The 19,275-nt window shown below is 39.6% G+C and overlaps 2 protein-coding genes across 6 annotated transcripts in view; one reads left to right on the forward strand and one right to left on the reverse strand.

The window, feature by feature from the left end:
• Positions 1–413: 413 nt before the first annotated feature.
• On the forward strand, positions 414–4,949 carry LOC125225444 (NEDD8-conjugating enzyme UBE2F-like). The gene is made up of 3 exons (XM_048129175.1): positions 414–824; positions 2,964–3,125; positions 3,414–4,949. The coding sequence occupies exons 1-3, from the start codon at positions 552–554 to the stop codon at positions 3,531–3,533; spliced, it is 555 nt and encodes a 184-aa protein (XP_047985132.1). The 5' UTR covers positions 414–551; the 3' UTR covers positions 3,534–4,949.
• A 795-nt stretch (positions 4,950–5,744) lies between these two features.
• LOC125225432 (obscurin) overlaps positions 5,745–19,275 on the reverse strand; it is a 174,448-nt gene continuing 160,917 nt past the window's right edge. For all 5 annotated transcript variants that reach the window (XM_048129162.1, XM_048129159.1, XM_048129161.1 and 2 more), the window contains 15 exons: positions 18,329–18,486; positions 17,865–17,989; positions 17,199–17,385; positions 16,552–16,663; positions 15,986–16,117; positions 14,646–14,821; positions 14,004–14,171; positions 13,525–13,640; positions 12,837–12,942; positions 11,397–11,535; positions 10,682–10,914; positions 9,000–10,189; positions 8,298–8,479; positions 7,371–7,520; positions 5,745–6,782 (listed from right to left, as the gene is read on the reverse strand). In XM_048129162.1, coding sequence (XP_047985119.1) covers positions 6,630–6,782; positions 7,371–7,520; positions 8,298–8,479; positions 9,000–10,189; positions 10,682–10,914; positions 11,397–11,535; positions 12,837–12,942; positions 13,525–13,640; positions 14,004–14,171; positions 14,646–14,821; positions 15,986–16,117; positions 16,552–16,663; positions 17,199–17,385; positions 17,865–17,989; positions 18,329–18,486 — 3,327 coding nt within the window. In that variant the 3' untranslated portion in view covers positions 5,745–6,629. The remainder of the gene's footprint in view (positions 6,783–7,370; positions 7,521–8,297; positions 8,480–8,999; positions 10,190–10,681; positions 10,915–11,396; positions 11,536–12,836; positions 12,943–13,524; positions 13,641–14,003; positions 14,172–14,645; positions 14,822–15,985; positions 16,118–16,551; positions 16,664–17,198; positions 17,386–17,864; positions 17,990–18,328; positions 18,487–19,275) is intronic.

The raw sequence follows: 19,275 nt of genomic DNA on the forward strand, positions 1-19,275 counted from the left end.
GGAGGAGGTTCTCAATTCGACTGAATGTTTTTTTTTTTATTTTATTTTTTTTTTTTTTTTGTATGTATGTTACTCGATATCTCCGAGAATCGTGGACCGATTTTCAAAATTTTTTTTTTGATCGAACCGGTATAACCCCGAGATGGTCCCATTGACACCAAGTCAGGGTCTGATGATGGGATCCTGGAGAAATCGAGGGAACTCTTCAAATGTTATAGGCACATGTAATGTTTTTAGTCTATTTTTCAAAGGTACACCAGTATTTACGTCTGATGGTAATAATTTTATGTGGCTGAGCTGATGATGGAAGGTCAACTCCTCAATGGTTAGGAGTTATAGCAATAATAAAACGCGCAACCCTATCCAACAAGTCTATTGTCTATTAGCGTGTTTTGACGTTTGTCATTAAAAAACGTCGCTGTTTTGCGGTATCGAACAGCGAATAATATTTTTTTATTAACAGAAAACCTAGTAAATAATCAATTAGACACCACTGATATGTACTTACGTCCCACACATTGATTTATTAATAAGTGTCACTAGCTATAACAATGATTACGCTTAATAGGAAGTTAAAAAAGGAACATACGGAGCCCACGAACGGTATTAAAGTGGAAACGAACAAACGGATATCGGTTAGGGATAAGTTGCTAGTGAAAGAGGTTCAGGAGATGGAGGAGAACCTTCCGGGAACGTGTTCTGTGCAGTTTGAAGACCCGAACGTGCTCAGCGAGTTCATTTTGACAGTGGCGCCTGATGAAGGTTTTTGGCAAGGGGGGAAGTTTAAATTCAGTGTTTTCGTCACTGAAGACTATAATATGGCTGTAAGTTTACCTCAGTACCTTTTACTTTACATTTATTTCCAGATTCTTGTCAAGAATTATTATATTTATGGTCAAGGTCTCCCTTATAATCTCCCAGTTATAATGGTCACCCACTGTTTCTGTGTTATAGATATTACTACCAGCATTGTTTACGCTGTATGATAAATAATTTAGCTTAAAATAATAAACTATACAAGAGAATAATATTCTGTTTTTGTGCAACTTCAAAGGGGGCGTCCATTAATCGCGTCATACTGCATAGGGGGGGGGAGGGGGTCATGAAAAAATCACCAAATATCACCATGGGGGGTGGGGGGGTTAGGAACATATCACGTGTATTTTTTTGTTACACTAACGTAAAGAAAAAAACATTTCTGAGCTATTTTTATATCAACTTTTACAGTCAGAACTTGCGTTGTGCAGTGCAAAGAGAACAGAATAGAATAGAATATTATAGTTTATTCGTGAACACAGTCAAGATTAATTACACATTTTACAACACTAACAGAAAGGAACGAAGTGCCACGAAATGGCATTATCTCAGCATGTTGCTGGTGACTTCCAGCGCTGATCTTCTGATGAGACCATCAAGTGAGAAAAAAAGAGCTGTGTGCAGTCGGTTATTTTTAATTCTCAAAGATTTTTTAGTTTGCCCTCATCACGTGTACACGGACAGTCGGTTATAGACGGTCAAAAAATCAGTCCCCACTTTACATGTAGGTACGTATAAGGGCCATTTTTTTCAATGTTGTCCACCCCACTGTTTTTGTAACATGGGTATTTTTTACGCGATTCATATTCAGAATCGCGAGGTCTTTTGATCGTAATAGGAGAAAAACCCGGCCAAGAGCGTGTCGGGCCACGCTCAGTGTAGGGTTCCGTAGTTTTACGTATTTTTCTCAAAAACTACTGAACCTATTAAGTTCAAAATAATTTTCCTAGAGTCTTTATAAAGTTCTACTTTTGTGATATTTTTCATATTTTTTAAACATATGGTTCAAAAGTTAGAGGGGATTGTGTCTCTCACATTTTTTTTCCTTTAGGAGCGATTATTTCCGAAAATATTAATATCATCAAAAACAATTTTAGTAAATCCTTATTCATTTTTAAATAGGCTATCCAACAATATATCACACGTTGGGATTGGAATGGAAAAAAAACAGTCCCCACTTTACATGTAGAGGGGAGTACCCTAACAAAACATTTTTTTCAACTTTTTATTTTACCACTTTGTCGGCGTGATTGACATACATATTGGTACCAAATTTCAGCTTTCTAGTGCTAACGGTCACTGAGATTATCCGCGGACGGACGGACGGACAGACAGACATGGCGAAACTATAAGTGTTCCTAGTTGACTACGGAACCCTAAAAATGTTCCAAGATTTCCATATTTTTTTAGACCTTCCATTCCGTTACCGCCATACAAAATGTATGATAAAATGGTAACAGAATAGAGAAAAACCTTGGCACACTTTTTGACTCCTATTAGGATTGAAAGAGCTCGCGATTCTGAATGGAAAGCACATAAAAAAATCCAAATAAAAAAAAAGTGGGGCCCAATTAACGCTCTTTCATTTGATATGTAACACGCTAAAAAACTTTGATTTCTAATTCTTACTTCTACCCCCCAAAAGTGGCCCCTATAGTTGTTTTTTATTTTATTTAAATTACATGCCCGTCTTTGGGTCACAAGTTTACATATGTGTGCCAAACAAGTTAATCGGTTCAGTGGTTTCCTTTTTGAGGTACGGAACCTTAAAAATGAGGGGGCAAAGGTTTAATTCTCATAGACAATTTGAATTTCGCGCCAAGATTTGGTTGATTCGTGGGTTGGAAAAAATTAAGTCTTCTTAAGTTGCCAAAAAATTACACGTCATATTGGCCAGGGGGGGGGGGGTCCTGAAAATATCACCAAAGATCACCATGAGGGAGGGGGGGGTCTAAAATAAGCCAAAAACGTATGACGCGATTAATGGACGCCCCCAAATTCTGTGTACTAAAAATTGAGTACCTATAGTTATACTATACTTGATTTGTACCTCAAATGATTGTTATGAAAATAGAAAATATTAACAAAAACTTCCACATGTGATTGTGAAGTTAAATGTTTAAAATTATTAAATGTTTATTTTTCAGCCTCCAAAAGTGAAATGTCTGACTCGGTTATGGCACCCAAACATAAATGTGGATGGCGACATTTGCTTGTCCCTTCTACGGCAGACCTCCATTGATGAGCATGGCTGGGCGCCCACTCGGAGACTCAAGGATGTGGTGTGGGGCCTCAACTCTTTATTTACTGTAAGTATGGTACAATATACATATTAATATTGTGAAAGTTGTGTCTATCTAAATAATATCAAATAGCAGTAAGAGCAAGCGACTTTCGAACCCCGGTCGTACCCTATGAGTTTTTCGGAACTTATGTGTGAAATCTTTGATAGTGAGAACAATCATTATCAGTCAGAGAAATTATACATAAAACCTAGATTCCAAACATACTATCCAAAAGGATAATGCTAATTCTACATAAAAATAAGTAGTTATCTAATTAACCAAATCTTTAATCATGTTATTTTTCAATTTCAGGATCTCCTAAACTTCGAAGACCCTCTCAACATCGAAGCAGCCGAGATGTACAAAAAGAACAAAATCGATTTCCAAGCTAAAGTCCAGGAGTACATATCAGGAGCAAAAGGCAAGAGATGAAATTCGGTTTCCTCGCACAGCCTTCTTAGGAATCTTTGTACATTGTTCATAATTTTTATCTACCATTATTTTGTAGGTAAATATTTAATACTCCAAAAGTGATATATATTTAAATAATTCACATAATAATGATGGTGTGTTTTGGTAGCTGTGATTTTGTATGGTTGTGTTTATTTGATTTGGTTATTTTGATAGGCAATTATTTTAATCATTACAAAAGTAATTTTAATGACATTTCGTTGTATATTTACTAATCAATTAACCAGACATTGTGTGACTCACACAAATATCTTGATATGTGAGTGTGCATGAGAAAACATCCCACTTTGTAGATTGCTATAAAGCCGCTTTGTCTGTTTATTCATATAAAGATACAAGTAAATCTCGCCTTAATGGTAACCGACAAAGTGGGACGTTTTACTAAACACACTCACATATAATTACACTAGTAGCTACAAACTTTAGTCAAAATAATGCAGCAATGGTCAAAATTTTGTTTGCTTGTTCATTCCATTGTGACAACAAAAGAAATTGATTATTATTTTAATAAAAATTCAAATTACGCTTTTTGATTTCATGACATGAAATTATATTTATATCTTTTGTGTTTTTCGCTGGAATAACCCCTTAACATATTTTTACACTTATAATGTATTAAATGATCTTTGCAGTGAATGCAATGTTCTAGTCATGCAATGGATTTAAATCTATGCCAGTATGTTTGATTACCAAATAATAACATAACAATATTCCAACCTACACAGCCCACAAATGGGCACAGGGCTACCCTCACCCATTAATTTTCCTAAAACATCTTTATTCTTCATAAATAACACTGTATGAAGTTGATAAAAATAATCCTTTATGTTCCAAACTTCGATATTTGAATTGAACCTCAAGCTGAAATGGGACACCTACGTTTTTATTTTTCCCGACGTTCCGGACGCGACCGTGACCTTACGTTCGTGGTCACAGGCAGACTGGCCCGAGTCATATCATCTTCTAACCGTACGAGTTTTTCCAACTACCCTAACTTTTCTTAGTTATCTTATTAGCCGGGTCCACACAGATCGAGGCAATGTTCTCACGTGGCAAACGTCCGTTCTAGATCTAGACGCGCCTCGGCCGAGGCGGGTTGCTTCCCCCTTGCGGGTTGCCTCGGCCGAGACACGTCTACAACTACAAAGCACGCTTGCCTCGCGAGAAAATTGCCTCGACGTGCCTCGCTGTGTCGACCCGGCCAATCACTTTTACGCTTTTCATTTCTTTTCACACTTATTCATTAACTTTGTAACTGGGCCATTTTTTTCAAAGTTGTCCACCCCACTTTTTTTGTAACATGGGTATTTTTTACGCGACTAATACTCAAAATCACGAGCTCTTTCGATCCTGATAGGAGAATAAAAATGTCCCAAGATTTCCATACATTTTTTCGAACCTTCCATTCCGTTACCACCATACAAAATGTATGAAGAAATGGTAACGGAATGGGAAAAAAACCTTGGGACACTTTTTTCTCCTATTAAAATTGAAAGAGCTCGCGATTCTGAGTGGAACCCACATGAAAATTTCCAAATAAAAAAAAAGTGGAGTGGACAACTTTGAAAGAAATGGCTGGGCTCTGTAAGGGTATATTTTCTGCAATTCTTCTTTACAAAACTTGAATTCTATTTTCAAAACCGTATAAAATCACACGCTACCGAATATACCGTCGAGTCATACAAATCGAAGCTGTGAGTCCGCAATAATAGTTATTTGAATCGTGTGGCCATTATACGCGTGTTGCAAATCGATAACATAGAATTTTATAATAAATGAAATATGCACGCTCCATTGTTGTTTCATTTAGTGAAATGCCAATGCAAATTTAACTTTTTTTGTTTGAAATCATTTACGTATTTCGATGTTTTATAGTCTTGTATTTTTTTTCTCTGACATTTTGTCTACTGCGTTGTTAAAACTAAATGTGGAAGTATTATGATTTAGCATAATAAAACTCATGATTTGACATTATGACAAATCTACTCTTCATTTTCTTGGGCTTAAAATGAAATTTCTGAATATCACAAAGGTGTTACTACATTGTAGTACATATAATATGGACTTTATTCATTACTATGTGTATGTATAACATGTAGTTTAATACACTATTATCTACCTAAATCACTAATGGGATATATGGGACAATGGGAGTGAAGTAAAACAAGGAAAGCAAATGAATGCTCTTTATTAATCACATTAATACTGGAGCACCATACGAATTAGTATAAATAGTAAAAATTGTATACAATAAATAGCTTAACAAAGTAACAAAACTGTCGTAACAAACTCCTTCATGACTAGACTTTGATGATGATGATGATGAATGACACTTGGAAATATCACTTTGAACCCCTTTCCGGCAATCATGATTAGAAAAATCAGATTTTTTTATGTTTATGATAAATTCGTACTCCGAGTATGACTAGCCATTTTTAGCTTATGGTGTCATATTTTGGGGTAATCATATCGGCGGTTAAAGTTGAAAAACAAGGCTGTCCTGTTAAGGCTATATTTATAAACTGTATTGGCGTTGAATTACGAGGTCTTTAAGGATCCGAATAAATAAATAAATAATGCTTTTACTGATTTAGCGTAAATTAGATAATTTAGATTTGTCAAAGCGTAACGCGTAAGCGTAAAGCGTAGCGTAACGCACGGAGGATGCATTTACGGATTTAGCGTCCTTGAGTTCTTTGATATTTAAGACCTGTTTTATTATCTAAGCTCTGTTTGTCTGAGCTACTGATGTGCCGACGGAAAGTTTCCAAGATTATGAAAGTTTCACATAGGAAAACTTCGGAAACTTTCCATACTTTGTATGGACAATTGTATGGATTGACACTTTCCATTTTACAAATTTAAAGTCCCTTTATTTTTCGTGACTGTTTCGTGAATTTTTCAAGAAATTTAAGAGATGTTTGGAAAGTTTCCGCAACTTGCACATCACTAGTCTGAGCTACTAACAAAATGTATTACTAAGTTCTGTAATTTAATCTATGTTGGACAATACTTTTAGCCTTAACAGTACAGTCTAAATAACAATAAGTTGCTGCCCTAATGGCTCTGGAAGTTGGTCTGTAACTCCTCCTGGATGCTGTTTGAGCGCATGAGCCGCCTCGCCTGCCCGAAGGCGGAGGAGACCGTCGCAGACATGTCCACTTGAGCCGCCTCGGCGGTCTTCCTCTCGTGGTACTGGTCGGAGAATTCCTGGGAAAAGTAATAAAATTTTTATTGTACGATAAAAACCAATATTCAGAGTCAACGAAAGCGGACCCAAGGCTCTCGTAGTCGTGGAAAATGCCGGGATAACGCAACGAGGATGATGAACAGGAACAAAAGAGAAATTGTCCTTAAGAGGGATGTTATTATTTAGATAATTGATGAACTTTTCTTTAAACATCGTTAAGAGCAAACAAATTCCGTATAAGGCCGTTAGCTCTTTGAGCATCCACGTTTGTAGGTATTGAGCTCTAATTTAAAAATTAATTAGAATTCGATATTTGCTGTACGAATCCACGTTCCGGCATACGAGTGGTTAATGATGAGCGCAGTCACAATCCAATATTTATTTTATTCAAATCAATCCAATATCAATTCATGTATTCGGATAAGACGACAGCGCGCCGCACACAATAAGAATGGCATTAGCGTTAAGAACGCAATTTTAAATGTGAATCCCATGTCGATAAGTTTCATCTGCAGCTATATTAACTACCTTTATGGACTCTAAAAACGTTTGAGACTGTCTTACGGGAATCCGCATAAAAAGATCAAACAAAAATCTCTTGACTGTACCTTCAGTCTGTTTCCTAAGAACACTGCTCTCTCCCGTTTCTTGTTCATGAAATCTGACTGCGTCAACCAACGGTGCTCGTGGCATTCCTCCGCCGTGGGCCTCTTTAGTGGCACCTTCTTGAAGAGGAACATCAGGAACCTGGTCGCCTCCTGTTAATAGCGAAATATGGTTTAAATACATTATAGAGCATACAATCTAGTTCCTTTGCTACTTTTATAGTTATCATTTCTTATTAGCGTCAATAATCTGAAACATATTATGATCTAATTTTATGTCAACTACATACATACATACATATAATCACGCCTGTATCCCATAAAGGGCTAGGCAGAGCACATGAACTCCTAAGTTTCAGTGCCACTCTTGGCAAAAAGGGGTTGACAGAAATCCAAATTGTGATATTGCAGTGACAGGTTGCCAGCCTCTCGCCTACGCCACAATTTAACCCATATCCCACAGTCGACTTCTACGACACCCACGGGAAGAAAGGGGTGGTGAAATTCTTAACCCGTCAGCACACGGGGGATATGTCAACTGCTTTTTGATCATCAAGAATTATCTTAGTTTTTAAAAATGGTTGCCTCGGACATCCTCTGTCCCTTCCATTCTATCCTCCCTATTATTATTGAAGAGAAAGCAAAAGTAGTGACGTATCCAGAGCTCAAGAGTCACAGTGGCAGAGAAAATAGAATGACGATTGTTCCACCGTCAAGAGCCATGCTCTTAAATTGACGATCTCTTAAATTGACGATGATGACCTATTTTTCATCATCATTCGCTTGCCCTTATCCCAGTCATTTGGGGTCCCTATCGCCCGTCATCTCATCATTCACTTGTTTCCGTTTCATATCATGTCCACCTTTCCTTGGTTTGCCTCTCGCGTTAGTTCCTTTGACATTCATTCGTAATACCTTTTTTTTAATTACCTGCGTAATCTCCTTGTATAGATGCTCGAACCGATACCGCACGAAGGCGATGTTCTGTTTGGTCTCGGCGTCGTTACCCCCTCGGAATGGCGAGACTCCAGACAGCATGATGTATGTGAGCACACCCAGGGACCAGATGTCTGTCTGTGGGAACGCTGGCTCGTCTGTGACGATCTCAGGTGCTGGAATAAAGTGGGTAGCTTTAGAGGTTGCTGAAACAGTGTCTGTGGAATGTTAGAAATAGAAATGAGTTTTTCATTGGTTTTTGTCTACTTCTTGTATATGTGATTGTGCTCAATCAGGGGCGGCGCACACCGCGATACTTTCACTGAGCTATATACCGGCACTCCTGGTCCATTCCAGACACAATGCTATATTGTATATGAATAAAGTACTATGACTATGACGACCTCTTAGCGACACAATGTCTTGCTTCCGTCTCGCTTGAGGTCCGTTTGTTAATGTAGGTAAGAATTATGAAAGGCGGCATTTTGTGAACATCAAAGCAGTGAGCCTTCTGTACTTGTACTAATATATTCTGTGGCTCAATCCAAAATCCAAGTAAAAATTCTGTGTTAGCATGATTTGCCCAAGTGTTGTGTGTTTCAAGGTGAGTCTGATTTTAAGGATCATAAGAGTTATAGGGAGATCATAAGAGTATTAGTGTCTTAAATCGAAAATGAGCTTTTGAATGTAACCTACCTTTGTAGTCCAAATCTCCAACCTGCGGCACGCTCGTACCAAGCTTCGTGACTTTATGCGCTGAGCCGAAATCAATCAGTTTCACCTGAATAGATCTAACTGACGCCATGACTACGTTATCAGGCTGCAGGTCTAAGTGGCAGTAACCCCTCCAGTGCAAGTACTGAAGGCCATCGAGGATCTGTGTCACTATTGTCGCTACCATCTGCTCTGAATAATCGTGTCTGCTAGATAAGTAAGTAAGGATATCAGCGCCTTGAAGTTTCTCCATGATGAAGGCTGACACAGGTGAACCAGGTGCTTGGTAAGCGGCTATTAGATTCGATATCCTTTCATGCCTTAATCGTCTTAAACATTCGAATTCTCTCTTAATTTGGACCTCTGTTTCTGGTTTGTTTTCTAGAATTTTGGAGACTACTACGCTGTCGTTGCGTTTATCAACTCCTTTGACTACGATTGAGAATTTTCCACGCCAGAGTTCGGATATAAAGCTGTAGCGTTCTGTAAATTTGTCAGAAGATTCCCATTCGATGGGATTCTCTTCAGTGTCATAATTGAGCTTGGGCCTTTCTTCGTCCAGAACAACTTCTTGTCCGGACTCTGTGATCTGTTGTAAATGCCTCATGGCTTTTGTGACTTCTATTTTAGGAGCACCTGATTCCTTTGTCTTGACTAAGTTGGTCGGGATCCCCTTGTCGCTCCAGCCGATTCTATTTCTAGATGCCAAACGGAACTGGTAGCTGGTGTTCGGTTTCAGGTCTCTTAGGACGTAGAATTCGTGGTCAATGTTGGAAGCCACGTCACGCCATTCAATGCTGTCGCCTTCTTTGTACTGTAAGTTGTAGCAAATGACTGGGGAGTTTCCGTCGTATTTGGGCTGCTTCCATCGGAGTAGCACTTCAGTGTCAGAAATATCAGCATACTGTGGGCTGTCTGGCGCATCTGGAGTTGTGGCTTCCACGATTCTGGTTCTAGCGACTGTCTGTCCAACCTTGTTCCTAGCGACAACCTTGTAGAAGCCAATGTCGTGGTGCATGGCGGGCTCGAACTTGATGGTGGAGCGTCCTTCTTCATCTTGCTCGATCTTGATGCGGTTGCTTTCGGCGATGACCATGTCGTTCTTGAACCATTGGACGCTTGGCTTAGGGTCGCCAACAGCAAAGCATGAGAACTGAGTGGGCTCTCCTTCCCTAGAAAAGGAAAACCAATGTATTAGCTTAGTGGAAAAGTTTATAGGAAAAATAAATAATATTAAACAATTCACGATTAGACGTTGGCGTCTTCAGTCTTTTCAGCCTTATCAAACTAAGACCTGAGCCCAAGCGTGGCTATCAAGTGCCGACTTGCCGAGCTCGTGTCGCAGTCATCGGATTATGTAAGACTGCTGTAGTTGTAACTTACTCACCATCCTGTATTGTAAAAGCACAGCGATGGACTCAAATCAGAATAGTATTTGACGCATCCTTAAGTGGTCGGTAAAATTTGCGGTCCCTTCCTAAAGAATGGCAGCGGTTCATCCTTTTTCGACCCCATGAAGGCCTGGGCCTCGGTATAGAAGCGCAGTCTCGTCAGCAAAACGCCAAATGGTGTAGAGTTCGGTGCCATAGTTGTAATTTTCTTACGCACCACAACTTATGTATTGTTGGTGAGCGACTATAGAGTAGTATTCGACGCATCCTCACCTGATAGGCAAAATTTGCGGTTTCTCCCTGAAGAATGGCAACTGTCCATCCTTCTTCGATTCCATGAAGGCCTGAGCCTCCGCGTAGCTATCGAGTCTCGTGCCGAGCTCGTGTCGGAGACGTCTGATGGTGTAAGACTCGGTGCCGTAATTGTTGATGCGTTCGCGTTGCTCGTCTTCGATCTCTTCGTCCATGATGTCAGTGAAGCGACGGCGCTCGCGAATGATGGGTGTCTGTGGAAATATGAGTATTGTTGTGAACATTTTTGCTTCTTTACAATTATGTTAACTAATTTCCTGTCACATTCTAAATAGAAAAATCCCAAAACTATATCGATTTACCAAAGCTTGTTACAACTTTTAGACGTGGTGGTAATTGCTTTTTTAGCTTATTTGCTATTCGAGTTTGTTTTTGCTGTTTAGCCTTTTTACGATGAAATTAAAATATGCCATATACCTACCATAAAATAAGTTTTATTTATTACTTTTTATTTAGCCACGGTTTAGAATCGAACTAAGGTCTTGTACCTATATTCTTGGCAGATGCCTAAACCACCCCTGCAACGGCACGGCATGGATCAAAATTTCTCATGTATTTGTAAATTCAAAATAACTTTTGGCACTTTTGGGCCAATAAGGAAGAATAGTCAGTATGTTTCATGCTTCCGGTTAGTTTTCTGGTGCTTTAAAGGTAAACATGGGATTCAATTTCTTACCCTAGGATCGTAGGAGTCGTTGACGCTGAGGTTGTAGGCAACAGAGCGGTTGCATGCCACCTTCATGTACTCGCGTAGACGGACCGGGAAGCTGACGTCACGCAGCTGCAGAAGGTATGTGTCTGGCCCGTTTTGGTAGCTGTTGCGAAAGATAAGTTTGATTAAGTATTTTTTATAGTGATAAGTGATATCCTCGTGTTTACGCTCAAAACGCATAGCTACATTAAAAATTCGAGGGCGAACGGAGAATTTCTGAGACACTATAAGAACCTTAAATTCCCATCACGTCGCCACGTATAATATAACTATCATTCGCTGGTTTGATCGAATTTGAAATTCTACCTAGTTTTCAGTAGAATAAATAGTTTTGCTGCCATAGTTTTGTTTTCTTTTAACCCCTTATTTGCCAAGAGTGGCCCTGAAGCTTTAGTAGTTTCATGTGCTCTGCCTACCCCTTTATGGGATACAGGCGTGATTGTATGTTGTTATGTTGTTGTTGTAAATAAATAAATATTATAGAACATTCTTACACAGATTGACTGAGGCCCACGGTAAGCTCAAGAAGGCTTGTGTTGTGGGTACCCAGACAACGATATATATAATATATAAATACTTACATATATACATAGAAAACATCCATGACTCAGGAACAAATATCTGTGCTCATCACACAAATAAATGCCCTTACCGGGATTCGAACCCGGGACCGCGGCGCAGCAGGCAAGGTCACTACCGACTGCGCTAGATCAGTCGTCACAATATTCAGGGAATTTAACTTAGTCTAAAATAACTAGATACAACCTAGAAATGATAATGATGATCGTACGTAGGTGAAGAGACGTGATTGTACGGTGAGTGACAGAACAGCAGTTAAAATAAAGAAAGCTTTAATGAGTTCATAAAGCAACATGATATATGATAAACAAGGCACTCACTGGCTCTCGGAAGTGGCGGTGACTTCCCAGTCGGGGTGAATTGAATTGAATTGAATGAGTTCATAAAGCAACATGATATATGATAAACAAGGCACTCACTGGCTCTCGGAAGTGGCGGTGACTTTCCAGTCGGGGTGAATTGAATTGAATTGAATTGAATGAATTCATAAAGCAACATGATATATGATAAACAAGGCACTCACTGGCTCTCGGAAGTGGCGGTGACTTCCCAGTCGGGGTGAATTGAATTGAATGAGTTCATAAAGCAAGATGATATATGATAAACAAGGCACTCACTGGCTCTCGGAAGTGGCAGTGACTTCCCAGTCGGGGTGAATTGAATTGAATTGAATTGAATGAGTTCATAAAGCAAGATGATATATGATAAACAAGGCACTCACTGGCTCTCGGAAGTGGCGGTGACTTCCCAGTCGGGGTGAATTGAATTGAATTGAATTGAATGAGTTCATAAAGCAAGATGATATATGATAAACAAGGCACTCACTGGCTCTCGGAAGTGGCGGTGACTTCCCAGTCGGGGTGTTCCCACTGCTTGAACTTGAGGTCCCACGGGCTGCCTCCGCGATCGCGAGACGAGCGCTCCGGCGTGCCTAAAACATATATTTATGTTTTAAAAAGTACTCTTACAGCTGCCAAAAAGTACTTTTTCTCCTCACTAGCTCGGAAACACGTGTTTTGTCCTTTAATACCAGCGAGTAAAAACGCAATTTATCCACTAGTGGGTAAAGTAATTTGACCTTGAATAAAGTCAACTTAACTGTTTTAAAATTGATAAAAGTAGGTGAATCTAGTAATAAAGATGATTTACCACCTGTGGAACTACTGGACGCAGTGATAAACGCATTTTTTGCGTTGTAGTTTCCTCGCTATAGTGAGGGGAAAAGTTTTGTGTTACACTCGGGTGCAAATGTATTTTACTTCTCGTGTGTTAAAATACAACTTTGCCCCCTTGTGTAACAAATAATTATTGTCTACCAAAATTTAGGTAATATTTTAAAATTAGAATAAAAGGCCACTTTGGTTGGTTTAAAAACTGCTAAACTTAGCATTTTTGATGCAAAGATGCATACTTAGCTAATAACGCTAAACATCATGTCAAATTTGACATACATATAATACAACCACGACAACTCTTTCAAAAGTGAATAACTGTGAATGATAGTGCAACGTACCTTCTGGTGTGTAAGTTTCTCCGGGCGGGTAGACCATTTTGGATGGATGCTCGAAGGCGCCGCTCAGCGGCTTACGTCTGAACCAATTGCGGCATTGGGCGTTGCCGGTCCAGTCTCTGTAGCACAAAGAGAAAAATATAAGTTACCAAAGGTGCAAGTGATTTTCCATCCCATCATTATTATTATATATGTGAAACGTGTATACCACATGATAGGCCTAGGTTTTCAGACGGGAAATGAATGATCTAACTTCATAAGCTCAGCATCTCAGCAATTCCCGAAAAGTTTGTACATTTGGATCACGTCTCCAATTTTTATCAAAATCGGAGACGTGATCCAAATGTACAAACTTTTCGGGAATTGCTCAGCTGCTAAATGAATATGAGAAATATACTCGATTTTTAAGGTAGCGATAATGAGTGTAAATTACTCCATTTTATCGATAAGTGATTGTTTTTCAGCCTGAGATACAATCTCACCTGTACAAATTGTAGTAGTTCCTCAGCCGGTCTGTGCTGATGATGTATTCGTCAGTCCTGATCCTATCGGCTCCGGTCAACCAGGGGTGGTTCAGGGCTGTGTTCACGTCCATTCTATCCTCCCAGCGGTATACTAGCAGCTTTGAGATGAAGTCACGGCATTCCAGGCTGAGAAAACGGAAAACAAATCAAAAAAGGGAAGAATTAAAGCATGAAAGAAGGAATGAAAAGATTCGCACACTTTTAAGCCACTGTTGCAGAGTTGATACTAGATTAGAGCAGTTCCAAGTATCGTGAGCTTGAATCTTGTCAGAGGTTGTACAATTTTGTATTCGGATGATGCCCCTATTTTTTTTTTCTCACACTAGGTCTAGCCTGTATCGTGAGGACTGGAGCTTTGATCCCACGATTTACAAATTAAGTGCGGAGAATACAGATCTCTGATTACAATCAACTATTGATCAAACTCAACTCATTAACACGTTTGACACCAAGAACTCGTGAACCTTGCTCAGATACCCACTGGGCGGGTAGACGCCATATAAGCAGGTGGTTATAGATAATGTGCGATTTCTGACGTAGTGCGCCATTTTTTTGTCTGGTAGTGAATGTGTTAAGAGAGTAACATCAGCAGCAAAATACCTGAGTCTGGACCACCATTCTTCGTCATGCCAGTCCCACTTTCCATCCCGGATCCTGATGAGCGTTTCACGATCATTGATTCCTCTGAAGGGAGAGTGGCCACTCAGCAGAATGTAGGTGACGATGCCCACGCTCCACATATCGGCGTTGAATGAGACGCCTTCGCCGCTTGCAACCTACGGTTGGGTGGAAAACGTTATCGTATCGGGTTACCCTCATCTGGCAGAATAATTTTAGTCCAAAACACACTTCACATAACATGTTTCGCAGAAACACTTTCGGTCGAATGGTAATTTTGCAGAAAACTTAGTTGGCATTATTACTGCCACGCATAAGATACATTTGGCAGAATATTGTTTTACAGAACATTACTTTGGTCGACTTTGGTTTAGCATAATTGTATGTTGTACCATAATAATCTTATAGCATAATTATTACTCGCTATCAGAAAAGAAAAAATGCCCCAGAGTCACCGTTAGGTACGACGACGAGCGAAGCGAGGAGGAGTGTTAGGTATCTTGCATCCCCAACACATCCAACTCGCTATCAAATAGCAAAATACAACTTCATGCCGCCTAAATATTATGCACAAATATTATCTGCAAATGTATTGTTCGACTAGAAGACTATTATGTTCATCAACATTATGACAACAGACGATTCGGTATTACAAAAATCTGCGAAATGATTACTGCCAAAGCATATTCTGCATAAGGTGTTTCTGCCAAACTTGACTTCTGCCAAGAACTATTATACGAATCAAATATATGCGTAAAAAGTTTCTGCCAGATAATAGTGAACCTATCGTATCAGGCAATGGATGTCATAGGAGAATGATTTCTATAGAGGTTTTTTTTCCTCGAGATTTTAACCGCAACTCGGGGTCTAAACTTGTGCATCTAAAAACACCTTGGTGGGCAAACAAAAAATACTTAACATCATTAACGATTTCTTTAAAGGGAAAGTGAGACTATGAGAAAAACAAACTATAATAGCGCTTTCTCTGTTACTCCTATTAAACTATCGTCCGATCATTTCTCCTCTTCCTCCTGTATCCATACTAATATTATAAATGGAAAAGTGTGTGTGTGTCTGTTTGTTTGTCCGTCTTTCACGGCAAAACGGAGCGACGAATTAACGTGATTTTTTTGTCGTGAGTGATATAGGCTACTTTTGTCTTTTTCTAACGCGAGTGAAGCCGCGGGCAAAAGCTAGTTCTATATAAATATTGCATCTTTATCCATCCTACCGACTGCGCCATGTACATAGTTTAAAGGACATCAATTGAGTCTTACTCAAAAATATTTCGAATAGTTTGTTCATTAATTGCAGTTCCGTACCTCAGGTGCGACGTATTCAGGGAAACCGTAGTCAAGTGAAGCCAGCTTGTTGAACATAATCTTGCGAGAAAGCCCGAAGTCACAGATCTTCAGTTGATCGGAACCAGCGTGAGAAAGAAGGAGCTCTCCAATCTAAAAGTAAAAAGAATAGGTATAGTAAAATCTACATAACGAAATGTCACACTTTTAAAAAGTTGATTTTAAACACAAGTGGCTAATTAACATTTTTGACATTCAGCCAAATGAGAACCACCCGGGCCATAAAATATTTGTCATTTTGCTCGGTAATGCCACGATTCCGACTGTCTGGTTGTTCAGTCTATAATCGATATCATAAAAAAGGTACCCAATAGTCTAGTTTTCGATAGATTGTGTTAAAATTCGACATGAATAACTTGGTCTTATTCTCGATTTTAAATTATTCCAGATATAATCGTAAAGCGATTGAAATTAGAACTTTACTCATAATATGACTAATTCGGCATTTTTTGCATGCGTAATAAAGTCCACTCCCGCTTCGCACAGGATGGCTAGTTAAGGTTTGATAAAACTGTTATTATAATTACCGTAAGACCCAAATGAGCAATGCTGTTATCATGCATGTACTTGAGTCCTCTGAGCAGCTGTCTGATGTATCCGGCGATGTCGCTTTCCGTGTATCCGGTGCTTCGGAGCAGTCTGTAAGAAGTAAGAACACATTTCATTACTTTGTGATACTTTTAATAAATTATATAAGATCCTCGAGCCCTTCTATTATGGAAAGAAAACTTGGAGAGCTGCAGGTCAAACCAGGATATATACTTTAAGACCCATGTACGAGTTGTATTGGGATAATATTTGCCTGTAAGACTTCTGCTCCAGAAAAACGTGAGTATTGGACTTGGACCCCGAGACATCTGATTGTTAAGATCGAATTTGCTAAATAACTCAGCGTTGTCGGCATCTCAAGATGTGACAATAAGAAGCTGGGAAGGTCCCTACTTTTGAAATAAGTATATACATAGAATCTTCTGTGCCTAATCCAATCGTAATACTCGACTGTTTGTTCTGTCTCTGACGAGTTAGCCCGAGACATCATCTGACTCACCTATCTCTAATGAGTTTTCCACCGCCAGCCAGCTAATCACCAGAGCCAGTGTGTGGCCATGTTTATAAGCATCATATAGACAAGAGTTAATAGATTCTCATTGAATCTTAATATCTGCTTACTAACCTGTCCCTGACGAGTTCGCCACCGCCAGCCAGCTCAGTCACCAACGCCAGCGTATGGTCATGCTCATAAGCATCATGGAGACGGATCAGGTGGATATCGTTCAGCTGGTTCATGATGTCTAGCTCGTTCTTCATGAACGGCTTCAGGGCGGAGTGGCCGTGCATGATCTTAGCGGCGTAGTTGCGACCTGTGGACAAGTTTAAGTACAACCATATACAGATCTTTTCATTGGATCACTTGCTCAGGCTCATTCTTTCTTATCGCGCTATAAGCTTTTCGTCCCTTGCCTGCTAAACGGCTAATACCTCTACATACCAATAAAAAAAAATGTTTTTTGTGATTTTTTTGATTCGGGTATTTTGAGTGAGTCTGATCATTGAAATTACAATTACACGAAAATATTCAACTTTTTATAAGTGACTTCTTTCCTGCAACATAAATCCATATTATGTACAGTACAAGTATCAGCGATAACCCCATATATTAACATATGCGTGACAGATATGTTGTATAAAATATTACTGCGGTCACTGATCAACTCTACTCTCCGCGCTCCCAAACCTTCTAGTCTAGTAGTACTAAATCTATATATTACATGGCGACCCTGTCAGAATGATCATATGGAAATTTTCACTGAACTACAAACTTCACTGAACTAAAGCTTACCAGTAAGTCTCTCAGCAGCGTGGTACACAACACCCTGCACGCCGCGACCCAGCTCATCTCCAAGGTCGTAGAAGTCTCCGAAAGGCTTCGTCGATGGCTTGATGCGGGGCGGGTGCTCGCGAATTCTGGGTAGAAAAATCATAAAATTAACATTCTCGCAACCTAGAATCCACCTGGTGGGCACTCGTGAACTTTTCTCAGATGCCGGAGAACCCGCTGAGCGGTTTCTTGCCATACAAGCGGGCAGTTATAAGTAAATTACGATCGGTTTCTGACATACTGTTAAGATAGAGCAGAGGTCTTTAGAATAGGCCCATTGTTTTTATTTTAGTTTCCTGACGATCAAAACGCGGGTCCCGAAAGGTTAAAATATCGACAGAAGACTAACCAAAAATAACCCCCGCTTTCCCCCTGGGAGGTGCATCTAACGGTTCTCGAGATTAGAAAGCTAGTAAATTACTTACCTGTTAGAATACACATGCTCCTCCTCTTCAACATGCAGCATGGCTGATGAGCTGACGGAACCAGCGACGTTTCTGGCAGAAATGGAGTACAGACCCTCATCCTTGAGGATCACGTCGTTGATGATCAGGATCGTAGTGTCCGGCTCAATGAATTTCATCTGATGGAAGAAAGTTACGATTTAAATTTGAATTTTTCTTTATTTCTGCCAAACAGCAACAATTAGCGTATCAACCAATCATCATTTATTGGTAATAACATATTATTGAATTTCTTAGTTGAAATACTAATCTTGTGGTTGATCTTTTGAATTTCCCATAAGATCTAAACAAGGTGGAAGAAGAACTTATGCATTAAAATTGGGGGTACGGCCTAACCAACGACACGCCAGGAAGTACAATTCCAGTTGTTAAATCTAAACTATTATAGTGCCTCTGGTATAAATCCTAGCATAGCTGTATTATTAATTGAAAAACATCTTCTGCTGCACATACAAATATTTTCATTCACTTTAGAATTTTTACAATAATTGGCCATATGTTGGCTTAATTCCACAATTCTACATCCATTGACGATAAGATGGCTGATATTATACATATAACATACCTTGATCCTCAAGCTTTCTGCCACCGGCTACAATTCCTTATACCAGTTGATCTCAGGATACGGTACTCCAGTGAACCTTAGTTGTAGCGCAACAGTCTCTTCAGACCATTACAATATGCGAGTGGCTGAAGTAAAGGACAATATACCTTGATCCTGGAGCTTTCTGCAAGCGGCTGCCAATCCTTATACCACTTGATCTCAGGATACGGTACTCCAGTGACCCTAGCCTCGATTCTGGCACTGCGGCGTTGTAGCACGACAGTTTCTTCAGACCATTTCAACATGGAGTGGCTCATAGTAAGGTCGACATACCTTGATCCTGGAGCTCTCAGCAAGCGGCTGC

The sequence above is a fragment of the Leguminivora glycinivorella genome, chromosome 4 (assembly GCF_023078275.1).
Source record: "Leguminivora glycinivorella isolate SPB_JAAS2020 chromosome 4, LegGlyc_1.1, whole genome shotgun sequence".
Lineage (NCBI taxonomy): Eukaryota > Metazoa > Arthropoda > Insecta > Lepidoptera > Tortricidae > Leguminivora > Leguminivora glycinivorella.